Below are 15,466 nucleotides of genomic sequence, written 5' to 3'. Positions count from 1 at the left end.
TCTGCCAATTTAAAAAAAATCAGATTGTTTTGCTACTGAATTGTGTAAGTTCTTTATATATTTTGGATATTAGTCCCTTATTAGATACATGATTTGCAATTATCTTCTATTCTTGCCTGGAGAACCCCATGGACGGAGGAGCCACGGAGTCGCAAAGAGTCGGACACAACGGAGCGACCTAACTTTCACTTTCACTTTCATCCAGGAGGTTAGCTTTTCATTTTGCTGATGTTTTCCTTTGTTGTGCAGATTCTTTTTAGTTTGATGTTGTCCCACTTATTGCTTTTTGCTTTTGTTTCTTTTGTTTTTGTTGTCAGATTAAAAAGTCATCACCCAGGCCTATGTTAAGCAATTTACTGCCTATGTTTTCGTCTAGGAGTTCTATGGTTTCAGGTCTTACATTTGAGTCTTTAATCCATTCTGAGTCAATTTTTGTTTACGGTGTAAGATAGTATTCCAGTTTCATTCTCTTGCACGTGGCTGTCCAGTTTTTCCAGTACCATTTACGGAAGAGACTGTCCTTTCTCTCATTGTATATTCTTGGCTCCTTTGTGGTAAGTTAATTGACCAAAGATGTGTGGGTTTATTTCTGGGCTCTCTATTCTGTTTTGTTGGTCTATGTGTCTGTTTTTATGCCAATATTTCATGGTTTTAATCACTATAGCTTTGGTAATACAGTTTGAAATCAAGGAGCATACATAGATGTTATTTACAGGGACATACTCTTTTTTACTTTGCATTTTCATGTAACTACATCTTGGAGATGTTCCTAACAGCCTAACAAGATCTCCTTGATTATTATACATTGTATGGATGTAATCTCTGTTACTGGATTGAGGTCACCTCCTGTCTTTTGCAGTGATAAGCCTGCTGCAGTGAATATCTATGCACATTTACCTTTGTGTAAATGCTCAAATACAACTCTAAGATAAATTCCTAGATACGAGTTCTTATGGTACAAGGTATGTTTAAAGTGTTGATATGTGTTTCTGAAGTCCCGTCCAGAAAAGTAGTATAATCTGCACCCCACCAGCTATGTATGAAAGCCCATTTCCTTATAAAACTGCCAGTGCAGTGCAATACTAGACTATTTTTTTTTATCTTTGCCAATGTGATAAGCAAAAAATTTTTTCTCACTGTTTGAGGTTTTTTTGCATTTAATCTGCTTTTCTTTAATTTGGAGGAATAATAATCACTCATGTTGGCTGCCAGTTTAGGAAAATAAAAAGGCACTACTCATACAAAGCATAGGCTGCTATGACTTAATGGAAAACTTGAATACCATTCTTCTTATTGTTCCAATAACAGCATCAAAGACTTACTCATGTTCTATTACTACTAGAACAAAAATTTCTCTTGTCCAGGAGGCACACTGCTTCTAGAAAGAAGTAAAGGACAAATCACAACCCACTGAATAACAGGAACCAGAGAAAAAGAAGATGTTCAGAAGTCCTTAAAATAGTTGGTGGGTTGTGACTGATCAGACACTTCTGGAAGTTGATCTAATAAATGCATAAATATTCAATGATAGCAAATGCTTAGACGAGAAGCCGCAGAAGAAAATACTATACAACTACTTGAGAATAGAACTCTGCAGACCATTCATTCATTCTACAAGAAGGAATAGGCACTTGGGATACCAACGGAATATTCTGGACCAAGAGACACCAAAAGAATAAGATCCAGTACAGGGGTCTTGAAGGGCTCACAGTGCAGTGTGGGATGAGAAAGATGAACAAATAAAATGTAATGGGTAAAGGTTTCTCTAGACTTTAGGTGCAAAGTGCTTTGGATACTACTCTCTGGGGGAGACGAGGGCATGGCTTTCCCAGAGGAAGTCGCTTTGGAATTGGAGACCCAGCAGATGAGGACATTTCAAGCAGAGGGAACATGTGCTATTCAGAATTCAGTGAATCAGAAGCAGCTAGGAACGGGTGGAGGTTAGGTCTCCAAGGACGGGAGACGAAGGTGGAAAGGTAACCGTGTTATCATGTCCCAATGGTCAGTGATGAAAAGAGAGCATAAGACAATACATTCAAACTTCTTACAGTTACATGAAAACATGGCTATGTATACTAACAATGACGCCAAGGTAGTTTCAAAAATTGCTGATTAAATGTCTACATTAACTATATTCAGTTTAATTAGTGTTCTATCATTAATATATTAAATATTGATATATCATATAATGACTATATTTTCACGGAGATAATAGGTTACTGGTGAGCCTGGATCAGAACCCAGGTCTGCTGACTTCATAGCCCAAGCTCTTCTGACCGTTATAAAGGAGTAAGTCTGCACCTGGGTTTATAGATCAGTCCCTTGAGAATGTATTAAATATGGATTGCTGTTGGGGTGCACTGGCCAAATCAAGTTTCTGGGCCCACAACACTCAGGACCAGATACTGAGCTGAGGAAACTCCTCACGGGTCCTTGACCCTGTGAGTCTTGCCGGGGCTGCTGGCTGGCCACTGATCTCTACTCCTTTTTTTTTTTTTTTAAGGTAAAAAGTCATTTATTTTATTACTTAATTGGAGCATAGTTGATTTACAATATAGCATTAGTTTCAGGCCTGCAGCATAGAGATTCAGTATTTTTGCAGATTATATTCTATTATAAGCTATTATAAAATAATGAGTACAATTCCTTGTGCTATACAGTAAATCTTTGTTGCTTATCTATTTTATATATAGTATTTTTTTAATCTGTTAATACTTTACCCTGAGTTTGTCCCTGACATCCCTATTTCTGAACTTTAACTTCAACATTTGCAACCAGGTAACATCACAAAATAATCTGTCAGAGGGAACAGTTAACATATTTCCATTTTTTCCCTGGTGGCTCAGTGGAAAGAATCTGCCTGCCAATGCAGGAGATGCAGGTTCAATCCCTGGGTTAGGAAGATCCCTGGGAGAAGGCAACCCACTCCATTATTCTTCCTGGGGAAAATTTCATAGACAGAAGAGCCTGGCGGGCTACAGTCCATGTGGTTACAAAGAGTCTGATACTAAACAACAGTAACAAGAGATTACTAAAATCTCCTCCCTGAAGAAAGGATGTAGCCTAGTCCCATACATTTACAAACTCATGAGTATGAAAAAAAAAGACCAGTGAATTTTTATAATAGACTCACGAATAATACCTGCCCGACAATCTCTTGCATGTTAAGCACTAGTAGTAACAAATTAACTGAGATGATATATTGTTAACTGACGCTTAACATTGCTTTTGCAAACCCAATAAAAAATGTTGTCACAAAAAAATTAGTCACTTAGCAGTAAAAGAAGTGGAAAGCATACAAGTCCAAAGGAATCTGGAAAATTAGTTGTGCAGGAACAGCAGAATATATAATCTGTAGCTGTTGTTTAAAACAGACTATTTGAAGCCAAAAAGATAAAGAACATTACAGCATACTAACACATATATATGGAATTTAGAAAGATGGTAACGATAACCCTATATGCAAAACAGACAAAGACACAGAAGTACAGAACAGACTTTTGAACACTGTGGGAGAAGGTGAGGGTGGGATGTTTTGAAAGAACAGCATGTATATTATCTATGGTGAAACAGATCACCAGCCCAGGTGGGATGCATAAGACAAGTGCTCGGGCCTGGTGCACTGGGAAGACCAGAGGAATCGGGTGGAGAGGGAGGTGGGAGGGGGGATCGGGATGGGGAATACGTGTAAATCTACGGCTGATTCATATCAATGTATGACAAAACCCACTGAAATGTTGTGAAGTAATTAGCCTCCAACTAATAAAAAAACAGAGAAAAAAAATAAAACAGACTATTTGAAGCTTCTAATTTCACTTATTGCAAAGACAGGCTCCCCATAAAAGGTACCTTCTTTTCATGTTTAAAATTCTGGAGCTAGTCTAGACTGACTGTGAAGAACTCTCCTTTCAATGAATTCATCTTAACTGCCAAGCAGGGGTTACAATAGCACCTGGTGTGGCATGAAAGGCCACCTTTCCATTGGCATTAAATGCTTTAGCTTAAATGACCACAGAGCTTAGCAAAGAACTGAATACAGGCAGTATCACCTCTCTAAGCATATCTTTTATCCTTGAGCTCTTATAGAAAAAAATTTTAGGAAACGAACTTTTAGTAAAATTGAGAATGTTCTTTTGGCAACCTCCCCAGCCTTCCTACCTACATCATGGAAATACACAGGAATGTTGCCAAGAAAAGGAAAAAAGAAAGAAAGTGAAAGAAACCAGAGGGAATTATGAACTACGAAAGCTGAAAAGCATTGCCACCCTCTTTTAGAAATGATTGTTCAAAAAAAAAAAAAAAGAAATGATTGTTCAATAATTCCCCCCAGCAGCTCACAGGCAAAGGTGTTGGTTACTGATTGGGAGCTGCTTCTAAACAAAACCGGAACACTTACACAGTCCCATATTGGGATGCCGAGCAAGTGTGGGCTGAGGCTGGTGGGATCAGGGCCCCCCCTCCTGGACAAAGAGCCATCACTCAAAGGGCTCATAAAACACACATTTCAACATCAATCTCTGCTGCATCCATGAGACACTTTTGATCATTGCTCTGACAAGGCACCCTGAAATTTGGCAGTTCTTTCAGAAAGGTCAAGAGACGGAGCTTACAGGTGAATGACCACTTGTATCAGGAACATCAACAGACGTGCACTGAGTCTCATGCATCGCAACCAGGAAGATGCAGGAGACTTACGTGGGGGAAATGCAATAGGACAAGGAGTGACCACGTCCCTTCTGGTGGGTTCCAGGTGAGGTGAGTTTTCCAAGACTTTCTTTCAATTAAGATGAAACTCCTTTACCTCCCGGCAAGCCAAATGTAAGTATTCATGAAGTCTACCCTGACAGCATTATTTAAAATTCCATCTCATTCCCCCACTTCTAATCCTTAACCCTGCTCTTTTTTTCTCCTCCATGATGCTCTTTTAAAAAAAAGAGAAAAATTTAAAAAAAGAGAGTGAAGTATAGTTGATTTACAGTACTATATTAATTTCAGGTGTACAACATAGTTATTCAAAATTTTTATAGATTAAAGTTATTACAAAATGTTTGGCTACATCTTTGTGCTGTGCAATATATGCTTGTAGTGTATTATATTTTATATGGACTAGTTTGTACCTCTTAATCACCTTCTCTTAGTTTGCCCTTCCCTCTTCCTTCTCCACTAGCTTGTTTTTTATATCTGTGAATCTGTTCCTGTTTTGTTGTATTCATTCCTTGGTTTTTTTTTTTTTAGATTCCACACGTAAGTGATAATGTACAGTATTTGTCTTTGTCTGACATTTCATTTTAGCATAATACCCTCTAGGTCTATCCATGTTGTTGGAAATAGTAGGATTTCATGCTTTTTCAGTTGCTGAGTTGTATCCCATTGTATATATACATATATACCACTTTTCCTTTATCTAGTAATACGTGATGGACACTTAGGGTGCTTCCATGTCTTGGCTATTATAAATAATGCTGCTTTGAACATTGGGATGCATGTATCTTTTTAAAATTAGTGTTGTTTTTTGAATAAATACCCAAGACTGTAATTGCTGGATCATATGGTGACTCAGATGATAAAGACTCTGCCTGCAATGCAGGAGACCCAGGTTCAATCCCTGGGTCAGGAAGATCCCCTGGAGAAGGGAATAGCTACCAACTCCAGTATTCTTGCCTGGAGATTCCTGGGGACAGAGGAGCCTGGTGGGCTACAGTCCATGGAGTCGCAAAGAGTCGGACAGGACTGAGCAGCACTAACATGGTAATTCTATTTTTAGCTTTTTTTTTTCAGGAATCTCCATACTGTTTTCCACAGGAGCTGTACCAATTTACATTTACAACAGTATACCCAGGGGTTCCTTTTTCTTCACATCCTTGCCAGCATTTCTTACCTGTGGTCTTTTGTTGATAGCCATTCTGACAGGTGTGAGGTGATACTTCATTTGCATTTTAATTTGCATTTCCCTGATGATTAGTAATGTCGGAGATCTTTTCATGTGCCTGTTGGCCATCTGTATGTCTTCTTTGGAAAAGTGTCTCTTCAGGTATTCCATCCATTTTTTTTTTTAATCTTTTTTATTCCGTCCATTTTTAATCAGGCAGGTTGTTTGTTTTATTGATATTGAGTTATATGAGCTCTTTATATATTAACCCCTTTGGTCATATCATTTGCAAACATTTTCTCCCATTCAGTACATTGTCTTCATCTTGTCAATGGTTTCCTTTGCTGTGCAAAAGCCTTTACATTTAATTAGGTTCCATTTGTTTATTTTTGCTTTCGTTTTCTGCCTTAGACAGACCAAAAAATATATTGCCACAATTTATGTCAAAGAGTGCTCTGTTTATGTTTTTTCCAAGGAGTTTTAGTGTCTGATTTTGGCCTTTTTTATTATTTCATTTTTTAGTATACAAATCTTAAGTGCACAGGTCAATAAACTTATCTCTCTCCCTATATATACATACATATACATACACACACACTCACACAGTTAATAGTATAACTACCACCTGATCAAGATATAGAACTTTCACAGCACTCTAGAAGGCATCCTCAGTGGCCCCCCCCTCCCAGCCAGTCCTGCTCAATTTTTTCAAAGCATTTGTTACCTTTTATGGTACAATTTGCCTGATTGGTTCATTGATGTACTCAAGCCACTAGAACCATGCCTCGTACATAGTAGGCACTCAGTAAACATTTGTTAAATGAATAAATCTTTGAAACAATCATGTTGCATTGTCCACACTTTCCCATCCCCACCTCCTTCCCCTTCCCTGGGGCCTCTAAGAGAAGCAACCTAGCTTGAAATCTTCAGGGTCTACTTGTTTAGACGCTGTTGTGTTCAGCTCTTTTTCAATCCCATGGACCCCTCAGGGAACTGGGCAGAGATACTGTGAGGACACTTTCTGTCCATAGGTCACCTGTCGTCTGTGCATGCGTGTTCAGTTATGTCCAACTCTTTGTGACCCAAGGGACTGGACCCCACCAGGCTCCTCTGTCCATGGAATTTTCCAGGCAAGAGTACTGGTGTTGGTTGCCATTTCCTTCTCCAGGGGATCTTCCTGACCCGGGGATCGAACCTGCATCATGTGCACTGCGGGGAGGGGGGGGGGGATTCTTTACTCCTGAGCCATCTGGGAAGCCCCGGGACAGGGAAGTTAAACGCAACCATGGGAATGGTGTTTATCAGATCTGGGCATGGGACTGGAGTCTATGTGTCTTAGAATAGTTTCTCTCCTATGCAATGCTTGCCTGGACAGATTGAGCTCTTGCTGGGATGTCTGCAAGGAGGAAGGGATCTTTCTGTTAGTCTGGAGTCATCTCTTGATTCCTCGGTTTACTGGCGTTTGCCTTTCTCAGCAGACTCTCTCTCCTCCAGCTCTCTTGTTCTTACTAACACCATCGCCCAGTCTGGAGAACTTGGCTCATCTTCCGTGCTTGGATCTGCCAGTTGGTCGCAGGTTCTAGGCACACACACCCTGGCCGTTTCTCCTCCCTCCTGTCCCTGGAAGCTCCTCCTCCTTTTCACCCCCACTGGCAGCTCCTTCAGGCCCACTCTAGGACATGAGGTACCAAGTTGTACCCTAATCCTCAGTCTTATTTTTCCAAACTATCCCCATTACTTCCCATAAAACGCAACCTGATTGTGTCACTGCAGTGGCCATAAACTTTGAATCACTTGCAGGTGCTGCCAAAAGCAAGCCCCCAACTCTTTTTTGCTGTTCAGCCCCTAAGTTGTGTCGAACTCTTTGTGACCCCATGGACACCAGGCTTCCCTGTCCTTCACCATCTCCCAGAGTTTGCTCAAACTCATGTCCATTGAGTCGATGATGCCATCCAACCATCTCATCCTCTGCCGCTTCCTTCTCCTTTTGCCTTCAACCTTTGCCAGCATCAGGGTCTTTTTCAATGACTCTGCTCTTCACATCAGGTTGCCAAAGTATTGGAGCTTCAGCATCAGTCCTTCCAATGAATATTCAGGGTTGATTTTCTTTTTTTTTTTTTTTTTTGGCTGCTGACAGCTTTATTGCTCTGGGGAGGGGAGGCCAGGGGTTCAGGAGCTCTTGGTGGGACGGCTCGGCTTCCTCTTCACCATCACAGGCTTCTGGCTGCGCAGGATGGCGCTGGCTCTGCGGATGGCGGCCATGCGCAAATCCGGGCGGTACTTGTTCTTCCGGATCATGTGTCGGATGCTGCTGAGGGTGGCCCGGGCGTTCTTGTTGATGGTGGTCCGCACGTAGGAAGTGGCCGGCTTGCGCTGGCCGGATCTCCGCTTCATCACCACCACGACCCCTTTGCCGTCCGCCGCCGGCTCCACGCCCACGGTCTTGCGGTGAATGAGCCCATTGTAGCGAAAGGAGTTGCGCGCCTTCAGGTTATTCGGCTCGGTGCTGTACGTCTGCTTGTTCCTCTTAATCAAGAAGCTGGAGCAGTTCCGCACGACCATCCATTGCAGATGCGCGGACATGGCGGAGACTCCGTTCAGTGCGGCGGCCGGACTCAGGGTTGATTTTCTTTAGGATTGACTGGTTTGATCTCCTTGCTGGCCAAGGGCCTCTCAAGAGTCTTCTCCAGCACCACAGTTCAAAGGCATCGATTCTTCGGTGCTCAGCCTTTTTTATGGTTCAACTCTCACATCCATACAGGACTACTGGAAAAACCGTAGCTTTGACTATATGGACATTTGTCGGCAAAGTGATGTTTCTGCTTTTTAACATGCTGTCTAGGATTGTCATAGCTTGTCTTCCAAGGAGCAGGTGTCTTTTAATTTCATGGCTGCAGTCACCATCCGCAGTGATTTTGGAGCCCAAGAAAATAAAGTTTGTCACTGTTTCCATTGTCTCCCACCTATTTGCCATGAAGTGATGGGACTGGATGCCATGATCTTAGTTTTCTGAAAGTTGAGTTTTAAGCCAGCTTTTTCACTGTCTTCTTTTACCTTCATCAAGAAGCTCTTTAGTTCCTCTTTGCTTTCTGCCATTAGAGTGGTATTATCTGCATAATTGAGGTTGTTGATATTTTTCCTGGCAATCTTGATTCCAGCTTGTGACTCATCCAGCTGGGCATTTTGTATGATGTACCCAATTCTTTTGCCTACATTCAATCTTGGCCCACTTCCAGGCTCCAGCCCCGTCCCTAGTGTTGTTTTTACCACTGCACTGCCAGTCTGGTCTACCTCGTTGTCACTGAACAGTCGCTGTATCTTCTGGCTTCTGGACCTTTACTCTATTGCTAGGGTCAGAAAATAAGCACTGAAAGAAACCATTTGAGATCATGTGGTGCAGACTCATTCACGGGATGAGAAAACTCAGAGCCCGAGAGATTAGATGACTGACCAGCACCACTGAGTCAAAGGTCAAATGTAGTTAATGAAAAAGAAACCAAAGCCAGGCTAGTGTTTAACAAGATCAGTAGAGTCTTCCATCTGCTGAAGATCAAGTTGGTGGCCCACTTTTGGAACACCCTCCCCAGGCAGCCCTGACTCCTGAATGTGGGGATCTTTGAGTCCCCACTCAAGCCTGCCACTTCAGTGACGTCTTAAGCTCCCAGTTGGGAGTCTGAACTCTTGGCCTCTCTGATCTGCAGATAACTAGTTACTGGGGTCTGAGTCCTATCTTCTCTACTACACTTTCAGCAAACTCTCTGATTCAGCTTTGAATTTCCTCCCTGTTTATCCCAGAGACTTGCGGTAGCAGATGAGCAGTAACATTCTGCGGGACTGAGTCTCTGATGTAAGGGAGGGGTGATTCAAGCGCCCAGACACCAGGCAGCAATCACGCACGTGAGTCCTAAAGTTCCAGTTGACATCAAACCATTTGCACGCTGCACTCCGGCTGTTTTGACTCCAAACCAGTCAAGTCTTTTGGCGCCGTGTCTTTCCCCACCCTCTGCGCGGCGAGGCGCGACGCGCATTCGGTCACCGGTCCTGGAACGTGACTTGGCATCGAGAGGGTACAGCTCCCCTTACCAAGGGAGCTCAGGTCCGGGTCGAGCTGCGGCCTCGCCAGCTTTCCGGGCTGGCGCGGTCACCGACCCCAGGCGGCGGCCGGGCTGGCCGAGGGCAGCGGGAAAGTGACGCGGGGCAGGCTGGGCGGGGTGGCAAGCGCGTCCCCAGGGAGGCGGGGGCGTCCTGGGAGGCGAGAGCGGCCCGGGTGAGGCGGGGGACGCGCTCGGGCCGCGGCCAGGGTGCCCACCTGCCGCCGGAGCGCGCAGGGCCGGGGGCTGGACCCGCGCCGCATCGGCCCGTCTCGGGGCTCGCCGTCCGGCTCCTCTCCGCCCCCGGGAGGGACCGAGGGAGGGCCGACGGCCGGGCCCGCCCCGACCCCAGCTGCGGCTGCTAAAAGGAGACCAGAGGCACCACCCCGGAGCGGAGAAACCAGTTTGGCCGGTCCAGCAGAGCGGAGGGAAAAGGGCGGCCGCAGAGGAGGGGGGCGCGGACGCGGGGCGGGGGAAGGCGGGGAGCCACTGGAGAGCTGCGAGAGCCGGAGGAGCCGCCGCCAACTGGACACGCTTCCCGGGGCCCCGGCCAGCCCCGTGCGCCATGAAGCGCTAGCGCGGCGGCCAGCGCTGCGGCCGGCGGGCGGCGGCGGGCAGGTGCGCACCCAGCGCGCGGCGAGGCGCGCACCCGGCGGATGCCCCAGCCGGGGCCCAGCGAGCGCCAGGTGAGGAGGGGCGTGGCGGCCGGACCCCCGATGTGCCCCGCAGGTCCCCTGCAGTCCCGGGGGGCGACGAACCCGGGGGAACCGGGACGCGGGGGCAGCAGCTGTCGGCGCCCGCGGGCTCCGGAGCCCACACGGGTGGGCTCTGGGCCGAGGTGCCGGGAGCCTTCGCGGCCTCGGGGATGGGAAGACGCAGCTGGCGGGGCAGGCGGCACAGCGGCGGCCCTGGGCTCTTCATCCGTGCGCCAGGCGTCCGGGGTCTGCGCTCGTTTGCTGCGCTCAGGTCCCGGCTTAAGCGCCGAAGGTCCAACCTGGCCGGGCTTGTGACTCCTTGAGGGGCGCCGCTGGCTTCCCCCGACGTCTGTCGCCCCTCGGGTAGCCCCCGTTGACAGGGTTCTGCTGGGGGTCCCGTTGGGAGCCGATGCCCACGCATCCGGAAAAGACCTCCAGGGTTGATCATACCGGCCGCGCCTTCGAGGAGGGATGGGGAGTGAGCTCGCCGCCGCCGCGCCTGCTGCGGGACCGGCGCCCTCCAGACGGCTTCCGAGAGCCTTAATGCGGTTTGGGAGGTGATGGGGAGGACGGATCCTGTTTTCCGCCGGGGACTGTAGGGGCTTGTCCGCCAGCTCCCATGGCACCGCCAACAGCCCAGCTCCTTCCCTCTCCAGCCTGGTGCCCGGCGCTGTCACCTCGCTGTCTGGCTGCGGAGTGGCACTTGCGGGGGAGGGGTGTTGCAGAGAAGGGCGAGAGTTTTACCCGCCCCCTTGCCCACCCCTCCCCACGTTGGGGAAGAGTTGTCGTCGTCCCCTCAGCTTCTCCGAGGGAGTGTGCGCACCTGGGCCCCGCCGGAGTGGGGTGGGGAGGCTTGGGACGCTGATCGGTGACAGCTGGGGGGAGGACGAGGTGCCCGGGGGATGCCGAACGCAGGAGGCGGGTTGACGGGCGCGGGCAAGGGGAACCTGAGCTCCATTTCCGCTTAGCGAGCCCGGCTCGACCCCACCCGGCTCCCTCGGCCTGCCCCCGCGGCCCCCGGCGCTTTCCGAGTCCTTCTTGGGTAGCTCCGGACGCCGCCAGTTTCCCCTCCCGGAAACTGCCCGCCCTCTGGGCCTAAGAAAAGATTTTTCCCATCTTCCTGGTCGCATGGTCTCCAAATCTCTTGCTCCCATTCCTCGAGAATGAAATGAGACAACAGGCGACGCACTGGAAGACCGCCCGGCACATTAGGTTACAGAGGACGGTTATCCACTTTTAGAAACGAACTTAAAAGGATGCGTGATCAAGCCTCCAGTGATGGTAAACCCGAGGCAGATAAAAAGAGAAAACAGCACAAAGTATGAAGTAGAAGTTCTAATTTTCATGTCTGGGGAGTACTTTTGTGTTAGACCTTAGAATGCCATTCATTAATTCCGGGCCTATTGTTGAAGGCTTTATTAAAACGTGTTATAAATGCATGTACTGTGCAAAAGTTGATGAATGGTTATTAGCTGATGCTGATTACTTTCTGGGGGAGTCGTCTGCCTGCCTGCAGTTACTCCTCTAAATCCTCTTAATATTAGGGAGTGGAGGCCTCCTTGTTCTAATTTTAGGTAAGAAATCTTAACCTTTGTTCACTTGCCATTTTCTAGTGACTGTGCTTGGATAATTTTTAGGGATTCTTTGGTCTGTTATAGGGGGCCAAACAAGACTCAGACAGCTTAATACTAGTGAACAGGAACACCATGTTTGAAAGCAGCCTTGGCCACTTTGAAGTTTTCCTTCTGTTTTTTCATTTTAAGGAAAATGCATATCAGTGTGGCTCAGTGGTGAAGAATCCACCTGCAATGAGGGAGATTTGATTTCCTGGGGGGTGGGAAGATCCCCTGGAAAAGGAAATAGCAGCCCATTCCAGTATTCTTGCCTGGGAAATCCCATGGATAGAGGAGCCTAGTGGGCTGCAGTCCATGGGGTTACAAAGAGTCAGACAGGACATGAGCCACTAAACAACAATGCTCTTGGTAGTGATACCCGTTAGCGATAGAGCTCGGAGGGGTTCTTTTTATTTTTGTAATAATTGAGGCTTTAAAACAGTTTGGTAAAAAGTTGCATGTGTAAGTAGCCTGCAGGTATAAAGCAAGATCAGAACTGGTTCTCTTTTGCCTGGGTTTCTCTCCAGTCTTGGCACTAACAGCTCTGACCATATCCAGCTGTGGAATGTTTTTTCCCCATCTGTTGGCTTGTCCTTCATTGCTTCCTTCCTTTTTTCCCTTCTTACCTCCTTCCTCTTCCACTGTCTTTTTCCTGAAGCAAGGAATTGTGGAAAATGTATGGATTTAGATTCCCACAGATTTCAGTTCTTTTACTTTAAATTGTATTTAATGTTTACAATTTATTCTTATCTTTATTTTTGAAACTGTGTAACTAAATGAATTCCTAAATCTTCTGAAAAAAATATTTTTCAACCTCCTTGGGTTGCGGAGGATTAAGAAAACAAGTAAACCTTGCTTATACATAGTAGGTGTTTGTTGTTTTCTTAGTTTTCTTTATTAAATGGATTAAAAAAAAATAGTATGATGCCCAGGTATTTCGTGTGTTTTTTGTATTTTATTGCCTTACTAAAGCTTGAATCCAGTGTTGGTGTTCAGTAGATTCATGGATTCCAGGTGATTCTTACAACTGAGATTTTAATCTTTTAGTTATCTTTGCTCTTTAGTTTCAATCATTGTGTAAAAAAAAAAAAAGAAAATGCCTGTTCGCTTATGAATGCAGAGGAACTTGCTTTTTAGATACCAGAACAAGTTTTATGGGGTCTGTTCATGTTTTGTGTCTCTCAAGAGGTGCCTTTAAAGTTTCTCAGGCAGTTAATTTTAGAGTTTGCTTCTTTACCTCCCTCTAGGTAAGTCTCCTGGGAAGTTTTTTTGTGTGTATAGGTGGTGTCTTTAGGTGTCTTGTGAGTTTTCAGGCCTGTTTGTTGGCATTGTTCAATGAGATTAATTGTATTCATGCCTGTAGGTCTTGTTTTATTACCTACTAAGATAAGTAAAAATTAATTTGCTACCAGAAGAGTTTTCAGCCCCTGGTAGCTCAGCAGTAGAGCGTCTACCTGCCGTTGCAAGGTTCGATCCCTGGGTCGGGAAGATCCCCTGGAGAAGATTTCCCACTCCAGCCTGGCGTGCTGCAGCCCGTGGGGTCGCACGCCGCTGAGCGACTGACCAACAGTTCCTGCCTGGAGAAGCCCACAGACAGAGGAGCCTGGTGGGCTGCAGTCCACGGGGCCACAAAGAGCCGGACACCACTGAGCGACTGAACAGCAACAGTGAAAGCTGACTTGCTCCCAGGAGAGTTTTTATAACGTGAAAGGAAGATAGGTCCTCCCAAATCCCCATCCTTGTGCCCGGCTAAAAGTCATATCCAGTATGAGATCTTCGGAAGTCCCGTGTTGCTGAAGAGCTGGCGTTATGGAAGAAGAGTCTAGAAAGCACACATATACACACATAATTAATAGTATATATATAAAACAGTCTGGTATTTCATTTTTATTAGAAAACAAAGGAATTTTTCTCTTCTGATCATTAAGAAACACATTAATACTTTTACTAATTGCTAAGAATTTGTTTAGTCTTATCCGACTCTTTTGCAACCCCATGGATAATTGCAGTTTAAATTGTCACCAAAGCCACGCACAGTGGGAACTATGTTTGTTAAGTGGTCCCATGGACGTTGAGGCCAGAGGAGCAGTTAGAGACTGGTGCAAGTGTGCTGGGAGGCTGTGATCTGGCTTGGAATCCTGGCCTCATGGCTCCCTAGTTGTATAACCGCGGCGAGTCGTTAACTCGATTGCTCTAGCCTCAGTGTACTCATCTGTAAGATGGAAGGGGAACTGTACTACCTCAGAGTGTCGGGTGATAAGTTCCAATTGAGAGAATTTAAAAGGGCTTACTTAGCACCGGCCTCAGTTAAACGTGGTCAGAGTTACTACCGTTGTGCTGTTGATGGCTGCTTAGTCACTCAGTCGTGTCCGACTCTTTGCGACCCCGTGGCCTGTAGCCCCGCCAGGCTCCTCTGTCCGTGGGATTCTCCAGCCAAGAATACTGGAGTGGGTTGCCATGCCCTCCTCCAGGGGATCTTCCCAACCCAGGTCTCCCGCATTGCAGGTGGATTCTTTACCCTCTGAGCCACCAGGGAAGCCTGGTGTGTTGTTGATACCTGTCAGTAAATACTCATGGCTCAGGCCACCTTTGCCTTCTCCTAGATGGTTCGGGAAATGGGCATTACTCTGTATGTTAGTGTTCACTTAGCAAACATAGGTGTGTATTTGCGCCAGGCAGTGGCAAGAAAAAGTCCTCTAGAGCAGGGGTGAGGTTCTGAACTTCCAGATCTAGGGCTTGGGTTCTGGAGTCCAGGTGTCTAAGGACCAGGGAGCACGGTGACCTAGGGGTATGCATACCCTGTCACAGCCAGGAGGGGTGGCCGCCCCCACCTGGGTGCGCTCTCCTGCAGAGCGGAGGGTGGCCCTTGGGACACAGCTGGTCTCCTTCACCCTCACTTCCTGACTGTCTTTCCTCTCCCTCACCTCTGTACTCTTGTTCTTTATTTTAAATTTTTGGCCGAACCCCATGACATGTGGGACTTTAGTTCCCTGTCTGGGGATCGAACCTGCACCCCTGCATTGGAAGGTGGGCTTCTAAGTGCTGGATTACCGAGAAAGCCCTGTATTCTCTCTTAAACAAAAAACAAAAACCAAAAACTCTTCTCTGTTCCAAACTTGGGTTCTTTTTAAAGGATCAGTGCTTTCTGTTGGTTTCTGAGTTGGGGCACCTGGTGAGCGTCACTAGTGACAGAGACGC

The 15,466-nt window shown here is 46.4% G+C and overlaps 2 protein-coding genes across 4 annotated transcripts in view; one reads left to right on the top strand and one right to left on the bottom strand.

Annotated features, from left to right (window-relative positions):
* The window catches only part of ATP8B1 (ATPase phospholipid transporting 8B1), a 148,438-nt gene that overhangs the window by 29,035 nt on the left and 103,937 nt on the right, over window positions 1-15,466 (top strand). Inside the window, exon 1 of one of the 3 annotated variants that reach the window (XM_043888796.1) lies at window positions 10,513-10,646. The exons of the other annotated variants lie outside the window; for them this stretch is intronic. The gene's annotated coding sequence lies outside the window, so the exon portion shown is untranslated. Of the gene's footprint in view, window positions 1-10,512; window positions 10,647-15,466 lie in introns of those variants that run through there. 3 annotated transcript variants of the gene reach the window in all.
* Window positions 7,971-8,484, bottom strand: LOC122684656 (60S ribosomal protein L28). The gene has a single exon (XM_043888800.1). The coding sequence runs from the start codon at window positions 8,450-8,452 to the stop codon at window positions 8,039-8,041; it is 414 nt and encodes a 137-aa protein (XP_043744735.1). The 5' UTR covers window positions 8,453-8,484; the 3' UTR covers window positions 7,971-8,038.

This window comes from Cervus elaphus, chromosome 27 (genome assembly GCF_910594005.1).
Source record: "Cervus elaphus chromosome 27, mCerEla1.1, whole genome shotgun sequence".
Lineage (NCBI taxonomy): Eukaryota > Metazoa > Chordata > Mammalia > Artiodactyla > Cervidae > Cervus > Cervus elaphus.
This window is presented reverse-complemented; position numbering and strand designations above follow the sequence as displayed.